The sequence below is a fragment of the Thamnophis sirtalis genome, unplaced genomic scaffold (genome assembly GCF_051295495.1).
Source record: "Thamnophis sirtalis isolate CommonGarterSnake01/CBP01778 unplaced genomic scaffold, rThaSir2_p1.2 scaffold_4, whole genome shotgun sequence".
Taxonomy (NCBI): Eukaryota; Metazoa; Chordata; class Lepidosauria; order Squamata; family Natricidae; genus Thamnophis; species Thamnophis sirtalis.
In genome coordinates, this window is record NW_028261384.1 from 23,796,255 (window position 1) to 23,812,017 (window position 15,763).

The 15,763-nt window shown below is 37.9% G+C and overlaps 2 protein-coding genes across 4 annotated transcripts in view; both read left to right on the forward strand.

Annotated features, from left to right (window-relative positions):
• Window positions 1-1,776, forward strand: part of KRIT1 (KRIT1 ankyrin repeat containing) — a 42,672-nt gene extending 40,896 nt beyond the window's left edge. For all 3 annotated transcript variants that reach the window (XM_014052819.2, XM_014052811.2, XM_014052826.2), the window contains one exon: window positions 93-1,776. In XM_014052819.2, coding sequence (XP_013908294.1) covers window positions 93-163 — 71 coding nt within the window. In that variant the 3' untranslated portion in view covers window positions 164-1,776. The remainder of the gene's footprint in view (window positions 1-92) is intronic.
• A 6,031-nt stretch (window positions 1,777-7,807) lies between these two features.
• LRRD1 (leucine rich repeats and death domain containing 1) lies at window positions 7,808-15,618 on the forward strand. The gene is made up of 5 exons (XM_014052618.2): window positions 7,808-9,838; window positions 10,294-10,492; window positions 12,951-13,112; window positions 14,772-14,892; window positions 15,405-15,618. Exons 1-5 carry the CDS (start codon window positions 7,808-7,810, stop codon window positions 15,583-15,585), a joined length of 2,694 nt encoding a protein of 897 aa, XP_013908093.2. The 3' UTR covers window positions 15,586-15,618.
• The last annotated feature ends 145 nt before the right edge of the window (window positions 15,619-15,763 follow it).

Sequence of the window (15,763 nt, forward strand, 5' to 3'; positions counted from 1 at the left end):
GGATGCCCATACGGATTTTCTAAATAAATAGATGAAAATGCTACAATTACCTGACTTTTATTACTATTTTAATGTCTTTTTCTGTTTTGTAGGCAGGTCTTGTCATAAAACTTCTGATGAAGCTAAGCAGTCAGTTGATACCCGAGAGAAGCGACTAGATTAAATGGGAAGCACTTGTGTTCAAATGTTCCACATCAATGAATTGAGCAGGATAAAAGACATTGCCTGATGGAGATCATACCAAAAACACCTTGTTCACTTGTACATTTATATTGTACAGCACTATTCTAATATTCTAATATAATCATTTAAAGTATTTTGTTGGTAAAGCCATAAGAATAATATTTGTGTATGTAATTAACAAAAATTCAGGAAGTAAAGTAGGACTATAATTCTAGACATACTGAAAAGAGAATTCTGGGAGTTGAAGTGCAGCTATCTCAAACATGTCAAGGTTGAGAAACACTGCACTAAAAAATTAAAGAATAAACAACATATCTGAAATAGACAAGTTTAAATGGGTTTAAATCTCTTCTGTGTTATTATGAATATGTTCTATTTCTAGATTGCCCAAGAAAGTGCAGGTTAAATTCTAGCACAGTGATGCAGCAGCTATGACACAAATGTCAAAGGTAATGCACCACAATGTTTTGGATGAGACTCCAGTGTTCATCAACAACTATTTTCAAAACCATGTCTCTTCTCACATTATTTTTTGAGTCTGCAGACCGAGAAAATAGAATGTGTTCTTGTACATCCTCCGGAGTCGCTGGATGTCATGTTAGATGGCTGTGCTTTTACGTGGCCTTTAGAGCAGCGACAAGCAATTAATTTTCCTAAAAGGCGACATGAGAAAGAAGGACTGTTTTGAAGGCCTGCCGCCATGCTACCCCACAGTCGCCCCACTGCCATGGACCAAATATGGATAATCAAAGGGCAGGATGTAGCTTGCATGCTGTAAAATGCCCAGTTCTGCTTTAGAGTTTCCAAAAATCAGGTGAAAGTGGGATTTTACAGAACTCCTTCACATGGTTTATGGAGGCCCTGGAAAAATGTTCTCCAAAGAGAGAGTGGAGATGAATGAAGGCCTCATACAACCTGGATCAGCCTTGGGTAGGCTAGGGACAGAGACACATACCTGTAGAGCCAAGTTAGGCATTTTCTGAGTTTTTGACATGCTGAGCCCAAAAGGTTTGCCATCACTGTTCTAGGAAGACATCAGGGTACTGGCAATTAAATACAAAAGCTATGAAACATTTGCAAGGGTTTTTTTCTAAATTCCTTCTTATTTGTAGTGTTGTGGTTAAATGTTGGATTATGAATGGGAGATATATATTTTAATTTGTCCACAAGCACACAAATGACTGCATAATTTCAGTATTTTTGTTTTAGCCTAGTCTACCTCACAGTTGGAAAAAAAATGAGGGGGATGCCCTCAGTATGTCTTCTGAGGGCATGGTGCGACAGGCATCCCACATAAATAAATACACAGATGTGTAAGCGTATATGTAATTTGTGGGATCTGGGAATCTCTAGGGCAGCATTAGTTCAGTGTAACTGGATACCCATTGGTATATCAAATATACCTTATTACTTATTTTGAATAATTTATATCAATAAGAGTTACCTTACATACAATTTGAAATATATGGTCCTTGTATGCCCTTGCTGCATCAGATAATAATTCTGTTTCTAAATTATGTTTATGAAATACAGCATTTAAAAATATTTGTATATAAGCTCAAGAAAATGTATTTTAAATAAAAATTGTTGATTAAAATATGATTTGGTCAATATTTAAGTATTTGGTGATAATAAAAAGTTCCCTTATAAAATTTATTTTATATAATCATTGAAATGAACTTTCCATTTTTTTGTCATTTTAGGTAATTTGTGGGTGTCATTTTGTCACTTATGGATGGCATAATGCCTCTCCAGCAACTGGGATTGGCACAGATTCCTCCCCTTTAGTTGAGGGAAGCTCTAAAGTACAGTAAGCTCTGATTACAATATGTCATTTTCACCCATATGATCACCCAGCAATATTTACTAGCAACTCCTATGAAATATAATATAGTATCATGTTTCTCCGAAAATAAGATAGGGTCTTATTTTCTTTTTATCCCTGAAATAAGCACTTGGCTTTATTTTCGGGGAGGTCTTTATTATTTTTGAGGTGCAGGAGGTGACGAGGGTTGTTACCTCATGGATGCTGCTGTGTTGCAATATGTTCAGGGAAGGCTTATTTTTGGAGGAGGGCTTAATTTAATGCATGTGCTCAAAAGCCCGATTGGGCTTATTATCCAGGGAGGTCTTATTTTCGGGAAAATAAGGTAGGAATATATTTGGCTCTTATCCAAACAAAAGATTGAACTCAGAGTCATGTGGTGTAAGTTTCTGGTCAGAAAGTCAAAATTCAGTCTCTGGTATCTCACACTAAAATGTTATGTAGCCATTGAGTCAAGGATTTCTGCCCAAGTCATGAAGATCCATTGCTGGATATTGTGCTCCTCACATATGGTATTTTCCTATGTCTTTTATTATTCCCTCTCAAAAGTCAAAATGTAGCAACCAAGATAGTTGAGCAGTGCTGAGGAATGAGGAAGCTCCAGCACCAGAATGCTGAAATTCGCCATTAAAATTACAAGACCGAGTGGCTGTTGTGTTTCCCTCCCAAAAATTTGACCAACATACCATCACTCAGGCTGGGGGGACAAAACTTACACCCCTCAGAAAGGGCCCACAACTTGGGAGTCCTCCTGGACCCACAGCTGACTTTTGACCACCATCTCTCAGCTGTGACCAGGGGGGCATTTGCCCAGGTTCGCCTAGTGCGCCAGTTGCGGCCCTACCTGAATCGGGAGGCCCTCACAACAGTCACTCGAGCCCTTGTGATCTCCAGGCTGGAATACTGTAATGTGCTCTACATGGGGCTGCCCTTGAAGAGCATCCGGAGACTTCAGCTAGTCCAGAATGCGGCCGCGCGAGTGATTGTGGGCGCACCACGGTTCGCCCACATAACACCGATCCTCCGTGAGCTGCACTGGCTACCTGTCGATCTCCGGGTGCACTTCAAGGTTCTACTCACCACCTATAAAGCGCTCCATGGTAGTGGATCTGGCTATTTGAGAGACCGCCTTCTGCCAATTACCTCCCTGCGTCCCATCAGATTGCATAGAGTTGGCCTCCTCCGTATTCCATCCGCCAGTCAGTGCCGACTGGCGACTACTCGGAGGAGAGCCTTCTCTGTTGCGGCTCCGACACTATGGAACAATCTCCCCGTGGAGATTCGTACCCTCACCACCGTCCAGGCCTTCCACACAGCCCTCAAGAACTGGCTAGCCCGTCAGGCCTGGGGATAAGTTTACTTTTGCCCCTCCCGAATGTTGAGTGAATGTTGAGTTTTACTATTTAATTTACTTTTGTGCACATTTCTTTTTGTATTGTCCTACACTCCCTTTCCTTTTTGACTGTAAGCCGCCCTGAGTCCCCTCAGGGAAAAGGGCGGCCTATAAATGTCTAATAAATACACAAAAATACACAAAATACACATCAACTTTTTTGGGTAAAATCATTTCTGTTGGCAGCTATTGCTCTAGTGCAGTGTTTCTCTGACATGCATACAGAATGACTTGCTGGCCTGAAATAAACCTGCCATCAATGTGGCCCAACTTTGGATTAGAACTACGTAAATTTATGTTTTTATTAAAGGTTTAATCTTTTAAAATTTAAACGAATAACCTCCCCCCACCCCTTTCTAGTTTCTGCATTTCTGACATACGATGAGATAAATCACTCCTGTTGGCAGCCATTACTCTAGTGCATGGGTGTCAAACTCACAGTCAAGTTGCTGCCATGTGACATTTCGCAATGTTTTTTCTCTTTGTGGAGCTGGGGTCAGCGCGGCCTACCTGTGATGCATCCGGCCCGCGGGCCACCAGTTTAACACCGCTACCAAGTGCAATATTTCTCAGAATCAGCAACTTTTAAGATATGTGAACTTCAGCTCCCAGAATTCCTCAGCCAGGGAAGTCCACACATCTTAAAATTAGCTGAGGTTGAGAAACACTCTTCTAATTATATGGTGGGCAAGACTTGAGTTTATTTCCTCATATTTTGCTTATCCCCACCTTTTCAAATCCAATAACATATTAAGATGTTAAAATACCAAAGTAAATGGGGAAAAAACAAGGCTTGGCTATACCATCAAATTAGAAGAATTAACACATACTCTGAGCAACTGTTTCTCAGGGATAACTATTAGATAGAATTGTTATTGATATTCACAGGCCAAAGAACTGAGGACTCATGTTTTTTAAGTTCTTTATTAATTTATTTACAAAACTTATATTCCAGTTTGTATTCCCAATCTACTGATTCTTTTTTCCCAGCTTTTCCTTTTCAAGAATTTAATTTCTTAGCTAGGTTATATATCCCTTTCTAAATGACCCATATGACATTTGTTTTTATATAATACTCCAGACTGAACTTTACAAACATTATATCGGTCATTGTGAATTTGATTTAAAAGCACATTCCCCGTATTTAAAACATTAGTAATTAGCATATATGTGTCACTGTTTTCATCCTCTAAAATTTAAACAGGGATTTGAAGTTGGATAAAACTAGTACTAGTATTAGTAAAAGGGATGTGATGGCTCAGTGGCTGAGACACTGAGCTTGTTGATCTGAAGGTCAGAAGTTCAGTGGTTTGAATCCCTAGGACCGCGTAACAGAGTGAGCTCCCGTTACTTGTCCCAGCTTCTGCCAGCCTAGCAGTTCAAAATCACATAAAAGTGCAAGTAGAAAAATAGGAACCACCTTTGGTGGGAAGGTAACAGTGCTCCATGCACCTTCGGCATTTAGTCATGTCAACCACATGACCACGGAAACATCTTCGGACAGCGCTGGCTCTTTGTCTTTGAAATAGAGATGCGCACTGCCCCCTAGAGCTGGAAATATCTTGCATGCATGTGTGTGGGAATCTTTACCTTTACCTCACCTTAAAACTAGTACACAAGGGGAGGTAAGTGGGTTCTTATTAATTCACCAGCCATCTGCACCATGGAACAGCCTCATTGGGGGCCCAGGTCAATTAGCAGAGCCATGTTTTGAGGCCCTTGTGGAAGACTAAAACGGTGGGGTATCTGTCACCTCTATCAGCACAATGTTCCTGAGGAAGGAGCCATTGCAGAAAATGCTCTTTTCCTGGATCCTGCCAGACAAAGTTCTTTGACCATAAGATGGGCAGCAATGCTCCCTTTATTGGAATAAGAGGTGTGAGCCATTCCTGTTGGAGTGAGAAAGTTTATTGATGTTACTTCAATTAGAATAGAGGTAATGCAGAAAGTTCCTGATTTCTGCAGGAAAGCCCAAAACTGCTTTATGATCTTTTTGCTACAGTTTTTAAGCACATCATTGCAGATGTTACGTGAATCAAGTGGTCATTAGCAATAGCAATAGCAGTTAGACTTATATACCGCTTCATAGAGCTTTCAGAGCTCTCTAAGCAGTTTACAGAGTCAGCATATTGCCCCCAACAACAATCCGGGTCCTCATTTTACCCACCTCGGAAGGATGGAAGGCTGAGTCAACCCTGAGCCGGTGAGATTTGAACAGCCGAACTGCAGAACTGCAGTCAGCTGAAGTAGCCTGCAGTGCTGCATTTAACCACTGCGCAAATTACACAAATCTGCTTTCCCCTATTGATTTTGTTTGTCAAATGCCAGCTGGGAAGGTTACAAAATGGTGATCACGTGACACCAAGATGCTGCAGCCATCCTAAATATATGCTAATTGCCAAGTGTCATAATTTGATCACATGGCCATGGAGAGGATGTTATGGTCATAAATGTGAAAAACAGTCCTAACAAGTCACTTGTCCTGTACCACTGTAATTTAGAACAATCACTAAATGAATGGTTGTTAGTCGAGGATTATCTGTAATGCAACTTTTAAAAAGAGATGAAAGTAGCATTACAATAGAATATTCTTTTAAAACACCAATATAGTGAATCACTATATTCTCACAGAAGACATTTCCCAGGTCTCTGTATTTTTGTTTGTTAAACTGTTAAATGAATAAGGATCTAATCATATGAGGCACTTTCATAAATATTGCACTGATATGCTTTCTAAAGGTAAGAAGTTTACATTAAGCACTCACAAGAACACAAGATTAATATCAAAGTTAAAGAAACATATTGTCAATTACTTAAGAAAAACCACTTGTGATAAACTCAAAAGTTTACAACTGAAATCCTAGATCTAAACAGAATCTTTGGCTTGGTGAGAAAAATAAGCCAATCAGAATTGCTTTAAGTTGGAACTTCCATTAGAAAATCTCTGGCAGTTTGAAATACTAAAAGGTGAGGTTTAAAAGAAGAACATGCTCTACTTGGTAGATATACTATAGCTTTTAGTATTAATGATAGAAGGTCCACAAATGGCAAATATTCTAGCCACCACACTAAATGTACGATGGCTATAGAGATACAATTTCACAAAGATGTTTTGCAGTACTGTATATAGATGGTAGCTGTGGGAACTCTTTACAGTAAAGAAAGAAATTGGCCTTTTAAAAGTTGTAGAAAGGTATGACATTTGTATCCAAAGCACTGCATAATCTTAATATCTAGGCATAAGCCTCATAAGATTTGGTCTAATTTCTAAGAAGACATCTTTAGTTTTTGCATTGTACAACTGTTGCTATGAATGAAATAAGGAGTTACCTTATTTGAATAAGATCATAGTTTATAGTAAGTTTTATTGTTATTAGAATATGTTGCTGATATTGTTAGAATTTCCTTATGTCTTTTTACAAATTAATTTTATAAGATACATTATTTAAAATAGTGTGATGGTTCTAAGCCAGCCATGTCAAACTCGTGGTGTCATGTTGTCATCACGTGACGTATCGCAGTGATCCCCAACCCCCGGTCCGCGGACCGGTGCCGGGCCGTGGAGTACCTGGCACCGGGCCGCGCAGCGGCCGGGGGCCATGATCGCTGCAGCGGCCAGGGGCCATGATCGCTGCAGCGGCCGGGGGCCATGATCGCTGCAGCGGCCGGGGGGCATAGTTTCTTTCTGTATGCAAATTAGGGCTAACTGGCACAAGGGGTGTTACTGGACCGCTGGTGGCACTCTGATGTCACCAGTGGCCCACCGCCCCCCTGTGTCCAGCGCCGCCCTTCTCATTCCTTTTCAGCGCTTCAGCGCTGGCCGATTCCTGAAAAAAACCTAAGAGCGCCTGCGCAGCTACGTAGGGCTAGCGTAGACAGCGCTAGTAGCGTAGCCTTGCGTAGGCGCAGTTTTTGCTACGCTATCTATGCTAGCCATACTGAACTGCGCCTGCGCAAGGCTACGCTACTAGCGCTGGTCATCGACGTATTCCACCGAAACCGCGAACAACGCCCCCCTACCCCTGCGCGCGCTCAGCGGGCCACGGTAAAATTATCAAAGGCTGACTGGTCCGCGGCGATAAAAAGGTTGGGGACCACTGACGTATCGTGATTCCCCCCCTTCGCAAAACTGGGGGTGGGCATGGCCAGTGTGTGATGCATCCTGCCCACGGGCTACGAGTTTGATACCCCTATTCTAAGCAATTACCAACAGCTAAAATTCAATCTTAACACTTACAACTACTAAGTGATATTTTTGCTTGATTACTATTTCACTAATATTGTCTGAATCCTGTTTCTAACCTATCATATATCTTGCTATTATATTATGGTTTTTTCATTTATTTTTTATTTCTTAATAAAGGCTGGAATAAGCAACAACAACTGACCCTGCTTTTTTTCAAAGCATGTCCGATGAAGAAGAAGACATAAATGAAGATGGGATCTTCAATGAAGAGTCTCTAAAAGACGTTGAAAATGGCAGTGTGAAATCTATTAAAGAACATGATACAATTGTAAGTTCTTCAAATCTAGTGCTGGAAGAAAATCAGCATGAAGCCACTGATGCTAATGAAAGTGAAACTATCTCACAAACATTGGAAAAGCCAGAAATATCTTCCAGCAGTTTGCCCAAAGAACAGGCAAGTGAATTCCAGGAGACTGAAACTGAAAAAGAAGTAAAAAGCTCAATGGGCCCTGTACAAGATGAAAAAAATGAAAAATGCAGTTTAGAGCCTTCAGAGATACTAGAAACACCGAAAAAAGTTCCAATCGATTGGACAGTCGATACAAAACATGTTGAACTTCTGGCACATCTATATGCTGAAGGATTAGCTGAAATCCCACAAGATTTTTTTGAAGTTCAAGCTAAAAGAAGTTTATTGATGTCCATAGAAAATGCTTCCGTGTGTCAAATGCTACCCAAAGAATCACTATCTGAAATGATGCTTGATGACTTTACGGTTCAGTTAAATACAAGAGGTCTCATTGAAGTTCCTTCAGGGATTTTTGACACAAAGAAGTTGAAGTTTTTGAATTTAAACAATAATGAAATAAAGACCCTACCAAAAGAAATAAGTTGGTTGAAAAACCTGGAAATACTATCTGTCGAAGGAAATAAGTTAGCTTCATTACCTCCTGAAATTTGTCTTCTTAAAAAACTCAGAACGTTGAATATCAGTCATAATCAAATATCATCACTCCCACAAAATTTTTCTAAACTATCAAGACTCAGATGTCTTTTGCTCAGTTATAATAAGATTGAAAAAATCAACTTTGCTTTAGAAAATCTTGAAAGGCTAGAAATGTTAGATCTCAGTGGAAATAATGTGACCCTCCCAGATTCTATATCTAACATGAAAAAATTAAATGCACTCTTTTTAAATTCCTGTAGCATTTCAATATTCCCAAAGAATATCTGTTACATTCCAAATCTAAATAAGCTTATTATGTCAGAAAATCAGATCCAGAGTTTACCAAAAGAAGTCAAAGAACTCAAAACTTTAAAAGAATGTTCATTAAGTAACAACAAGCTTACATTTTTGCCTGTGCAGTTTTTTCAGTTGATACATATTGAAAAACTGAGCTTGGATAACAACCAGCTAGAAAGTCTTTCAGATAAAGTGGAAAACCTTGAAAAGCTCTGTGACCTAAATCTTTCTAAAAATCTGTTAAAAATAATTCCTGATAGTCTTTGCAACTGTACTATGATAGAATGCCTCAATTTTAATGACAACCAATTAAGAGAGATTCCTTCCACTCTATTCAGATTGAAATATCTAAAAGAATTGTACCTAAGCAGAAACCAACTGACCATCTTAGATGAAAAAATAGCATACATTAAGAAACTCTTAATTTTAGAAATATCAGGAAATTCATTAATGTACATTCCTGTTGAAATAAAAAACTGTACTGAAATCATTAAAATTGACTTAAGTTATAATAAATTGGTTGTGTTTCCACTTGGATTGTGCGCACTAGCTTTTCTTAACCACTTAAATCTCAGTGGAAATTATATTTCAGAAATAACTATTGACATTTCATTTATTAAAAATCTGCGCCATCTAAATTTCAGTAACAACAAATTGCCATCATTTTCCATACACCTTTGTACTCTTTCTACACTAAATTATTTAGATCTAAGTAATAATGAAATAAGCACTATTCCCATAAGTGTGCATCAAATGCAATGCCTTCGAGTTCTGTTATTATACAATAACAACTTTACTTTGTTTCCCAGAGAACTATGTGTTCTAAGACAACTAAAGGTTCTTGATCTTTCTGAAAACCAAATACAGTTCATTCCTGAACAAATTAAAGAACTATCAAACCTAAAAGACTTATATCTATCAAACAACCAGTTTGCATCATTTCCAAATGAAATATGCCAACTTTTATCATTGAGGAAGTTAACTCTGAGTCAGAAAAATGGATTAAAGGTAAGCTACTTAAAATTACGACTGTTTATGCTGTCTGGGGAAGTCTGAGAGTTAACGTTCATACATCTTAAGGTTGTCAGATTTGAAAAAAACATGATATATGTTCTGGTACAGTAGGCACAATCAAGACGGATGACATTTTTCCATTTTAAATTAGAGATTCAGAGATCTTCTCCTTAAGCTCTTACCTCCTGGAATTGAATCTCCCGGTAATTTACATCTCTACTCTGACTTCTAGAAATCTGAAACAGCTCCTAAAGATCAGTGAGCACCAATTTCTGAGGTTCAGACCTGATCCATATATATATGGATATGCATGCATATCCATGTTTTGTTGCTTAGCACTGTTTTAGAAGAATCTATTCAATATTTTCTTATATGGGTAATAAAAGATGACTCTTTTATAAGAAAACAATCCCTTGGTATAAAATATTTTTAATTGCCTTTATTTGCAGTTAAAATCATTGACAGAAGAGATATCAAAGCTGAAATTTCTTAAGGAACTGGATATTTCTCACAATGAATTACAAGAAATACCAGAAAGTATAGGAGACCTACAGAGTTTGGTCACTCTAATAGCAAATAATAATAGTTTAACAAAACTTCCCTCAAGCTTTTCCTCACTCCATAATTTGTGCTGTCTGAATCTGAGAGGTAAGTAGTTTTATATTCATTATCATAGGAAATGAAACTCAGGTGTGAAAAGAATAGCCTTAATCCAGTGAGAATGCACAGAACGAAGTTGTGATATGCAGATCAGATGTAGCAAGTATAAAAAAGTGGGTGTAAACATGTACAAACTTGTATTCAGCTGCATTACAAAGCCAACAAATATTATTTTGACAGTGCTTGGATAACTGGAGGCGAGTGGTTCTTAAATAATAAGGTAATTTGGGTGCATAGGGTTTTTATTACACCATAGAAATATTTTTAATTATTTGTCAGCTTATAAATGAAATGCAATCAATTGCAACATAGTAAAAATGAATCAGAATTAAAATTTCAAAAATCAAATGACTCATATAGTATAACCCACTATTTCTCACAATCATGTCAATGTAATCATATGTTAGTTAATATTAATATTAATATGGTTATTAGGATTTGAAAGAAGAAGAAAAAATTATGTGACACATATTTTTTTAAAGAGAGAGAACAAGAGTAATAAATATTCCACAGAAGGCCCTATGGAGTTTACATTTTTCTAGTATTTTGCAATGCACACAAATGTGACTAAGAGTTGCTATGCAAAGACAATACACTTCAGAATAAAAAGTGTTTCCCATAAACAGCACTGAAAAAACGTGATTTATGACCGTTTTCCACACTTGCAGCATCCCCATGGTCACATGCTTTATATTTGGATGGTTGACAATTGATCCACGTTTATGATGGTTGCAGTGTTCCGGGGTCATGTGATTCTATTTTGTGGCCTTCTGACAAGCAAAGTCAATGGGGAAACCAGATTCACTTAACAACTGTGTCACTAACTTAACAACTGCGGTGATTCACTTAACAAATGTGGCAAGAAAATACATAAATGGAACAAAACTCACTTAACAAATTTCTCACATAGCAACATAAATTTTGGGCTCAATTGTGATCGTGATTTGAGGACTACCTGTATTTTTATCTTATTCAGGATATTCAGGATATATTGTAATTAATACATACATACATACATACATACATACATACATACATACATACATACATACATAGGTAAAAGTTCTCCTGACACATATATGCTAGTCGTTCCAGAATTTAGGGGACGGTGCTCATCTCCATTTTGAAGCCGAAAAGCCAGTGTTGTCCAAAGATGTCTCAGTCTTTAGGTGGCTGGCATGACTAAACCCCCCCCCACACACACACGATGAATGAATCAACACTATATTATCTAGAGCCGTCTGGTCTGTAGTGTAGTGGTCTATTTTATAGACTGTTATATAGTCAGAAAAATTACCAAGAAGATGCATTGACTTACTTTCTGCCAGAAATATCCCAAACAAAAATTGTTTCCCAAAGAATTCAAATTCCCAATTTTTTTTCCAAGGAACGAAAGTTAGATTAAAATTATGCATAAGGAAAAAGGGCCAGCTGTGCTATTGATCAAAGGCAGCCTATCCTGGGAAGATCACAAATAGCTATTCATTTCATTTGTGACCCGACTAAACCGCGCCAGATTAAACTGCGTCGCTGATGTCATCAACAGGGCAGCAACAGCCAGCATGGAGAAAGAAGGGCGCTTTAAATAGTGCTTTGAAAGCAAGCCGATTCAACTTAAGGAAAGGGTTAGGTTTAGGGTTAGGTTTAGGGTTAGGTTTAGGGTTAGGTTTAGGGTTAGGTTAAGGGTTGGGGTTAGGGTTAGGTTTAAGGTTAGGGTTAGGTTTAGGGTTAGGTTAAGGGTTAGGATTAGGTTTAGGGTTAGGTTAAGGGTTGGGGTTAGGGTTAGGTTTAAGGTTAGGGTTAGGTTTAGGGTTAGGTTAAGGGTTAGGATTAGGTTTAGGGTTAGGTTAAGGGTTAGGGTTAGGGTTAGGTTTAAGGTTAGGTTAAGGGTTAGGGTTAGGTTAAGGGTTAGGTTTAGGATTAGGTTTAGGGGGGTTAGGTTTAGGTTTAGGGGTTAATTTTAGGTTTAGGGTTTACAGCGTGCTTCTGTCTCCGCGCTGTTGTCGCCCTGTTGATGACGTCAGCGATGCGGTTTAGTCGGACACGGTTTAGTCGAGCGCGGTTTTGTGGTGGAACCCATTTCATTTACTATTCTTGTATCTTAATTACAAGTGCAGGGGAAGATAGTTGTGGAGTTTTCAGTCTCCTGAGCCAAGATAACTTGCCTGTTTCAGGACTGTAGCTGGCTTGCAAGCAAAATGTGTGCGCGCACACACACGCACGCATGTCCGCCCTGGAACAAAGTCAACAACAATGGGCCAAGGAGGTCCACATATGTTTTGCCAAACTTTGCTATTGATGTCACATAATATTTATAACACCCATTTATTGTTTGGCCAATGAATTATAAGACTAAATCTTTCATTATGGCTGTACTTAATTGACAACTCAAAATGTCTATCAGTTAACAGAATGCAAATACAGTCCTCTGTGTTTATTTTGCTAGAAAACAAGCTTGTATACTTGTCTAGTAATATGCGGTTTCTTCTGCAACTAAAGGAGATAGATTTTGATGAAAATACTCTCATCAGGCCTCCTCTGGAAGTCTGTACAGGGAAACAACTTACCCCCATCATACATTATTTAGAAATTGCTGATCAAAGAGAAGGTAAGTTTAGATCCAATTTCCCAATATGTGTAGACTTTCTACTCATGCCTCAGATTGTTTTCTTTGGGCTCCTGAGACTTCCTATCTACCATGGGGTAGGGAGGTTCCAGCCTGCCTTGTTTCTTGATTGCTCTGATCATTTTATCTCCTATTGGAATAAGCCACATGAATTAGAAGAAATTTACTGAAGGTTTATTCCTCTTAGTCTTTTGAACGTTCAGAGAAAAAATGGAAAATGGGGCAAAAAAACCCCAGACTTTTTTGAACTTCCATAGTCCAAATTGAGAACATAATGTAGCATTTAAAATGAAATCTTTCAGCAAAGAGATAAATTCAACCAGCAGAAGCTTCTCCTATTCTTGCACCAACAGTTTTAATAAATCTTCCAACACTTCTTGAATTCAGTAGTGTCTGATCCCTTTCTTCTCTCTACAGAAGGCTTTCCAGGTTGAAGAACCAATTCTCTTGCTTATTTATACAGATCTGATAAATTAATCCAAGAGATGCTTTCTCTGCTGGCTTCTGTCATCTTCTATTTCCTTCAACGGTCTTCTCTAATCCCTTAATCCTGCATCAAAAGGGGCTTTAGGAATCACAGGCACTGAGTTTGTAGGTGCTTATATTCTGCTGCTGTGGTTTATTTAAAAGAGGTTGCATTTTCCCTTCCCCATAAAACGCATCCCAAAAGAAAATCCTCAATTACTTTATATTTTACTGAAGACTAAATTGCATTAAATATAATTTTGTTCATTGTAAATACCTGGAGTAGCATAAATGGCTCAAAATTCAGCCCAGTTTTTTTAGATCTTCCCCAGGACTCATGCTTGTTATTTGGATCCTACCTTGTGTTCCCTATCATAAGTTCTCCATTGTTTCTTCACTTCTCATTTTACATTTATCAGATGAGTTGATGGGCCCAGAAAACATTAATCAATATCTATTACAAAGCAGGAAAAGCAATTCCATTTAAAGTGTTTTCCTGTCTATCAGCAGCCTGAAATCAAACAAAATGAGATACTACAAATTAATAATTGCCTCTATACACTGTTCTGGCTATATTAATAAACTCACAATTTAATACCTATCTGTATTTTTCAGAGTGTAAGACACACTGGAATATAAGATGCACCAAGATTTTGAAGAGGCGAATAAAAAAAAAGGTTTTGCACTCTGCAGACCTCCCAAAAACAGCCTGTTTTTTGCGAATTTGAGCCTGTTTTTGTAAAAAAAAAGAAAAAGAAAAAAAAAGGGACACATCGTTTTTAGGCTTTTTGTTGAATGCTCCTGAGGCTTGTGGGTGGCTGCAAAAATGAGCAAAAAAACACCTCATTTTTCACTCATTTTTGCCACACCCCCACCGCAGGAGCACCCCGGGGCAGGGTTTTGGGATGCCAAAAATTCTGTATTCAGTGTATAAGATGCACCCAGATTTTCATCCTCTTTTTTGAGGTAAAAAGGTGTGTCTTATACTTAGAAAAATATGGTAGTTAAGGATACAGTTAGTCTCCAATCCTATATTCTTTTCAGTTCAGATGCATATTGAATTGTGATCTTGATCTACTGTTACTAGAGCAATATTTTCCAGAATTGTGTTTAAAGTCTAAATAATTTGTAAAATCAAATTGTTGTCCTCTAATATTTATAATGTGTTTATTTTAGAAAAAGTCCTGGAGAAAACATTTAAAACCATTAGTAAAAGTATTCCTATTGAACATTTCGATTATTTTTGCCGAAAAATGCAACTTGCCAATGATACAATTGTAGATATTGAAAATAAGAGGTTAGTGATATTTAATGATCCATATTTAATGAGACATTTTATCTTGTTTTGTATGGGTTGACCGCGGTTTCCTTTTTGTAAGCCACCCAGGGCTCCATTGTCTAAGTTGAGAAGCTATATAAACACTTATGTAAATAAATGCAATGCCTTTTCCCTTTCGTAGTAGATAGCAATAGCACTTAGACTTATACACTACTTTATAGTGATTTACAGCCCTCTCTAAGCAGTTTGCAGAGTCAGCATATTGTCCCCAATAATTCTAAGTTCTCATTTTACCCATCTTGGAAGGATGGAAGGCTGAATCAACCTTGAGCTTGGTGAGATTTGAACTTCCAAATTGCATGCAGTCAGCAGATGTAACCTGCAGTAGTGCATTCTAACCACTGCACCACTGTGGCGCAAAAGATAATACTTTTAATCAGCATTTTTGTTAATGTTTTATTGGTACATTTTTTCCCCAACAGATTCTATCAATCATGAGAAGAACAATATTTTTCTATTTATATTTTTAGATCTTTTACATTACAAGAAAAACTTGCTGAGGCCTTGAACTCCTGGAAAACAGCAAATCAAAATTTGTCTCCAACTGCTATGGTAGACCAGATGATTAGAATATTGATTATGTCTGGCTTCTATGATCTGTCCAACAAAATCAAATCTTTAAAGCTATGTTCAAGACTGGTAAAGTTTTGAAAAATTCTGTATTTTCAGTTCCAACAGCTTGGTCATATCTTGAAACGAAATATATTTCTCAGCATTCACCTTGTTGACAGTGTACTTAATCAATTGCACTCTTCATGGGGTTGCCCTTGAAGAACATTGGAAACTACAATTTGTCCACAGTAGGTATTGCGGCTGTGCTTCAACAAGG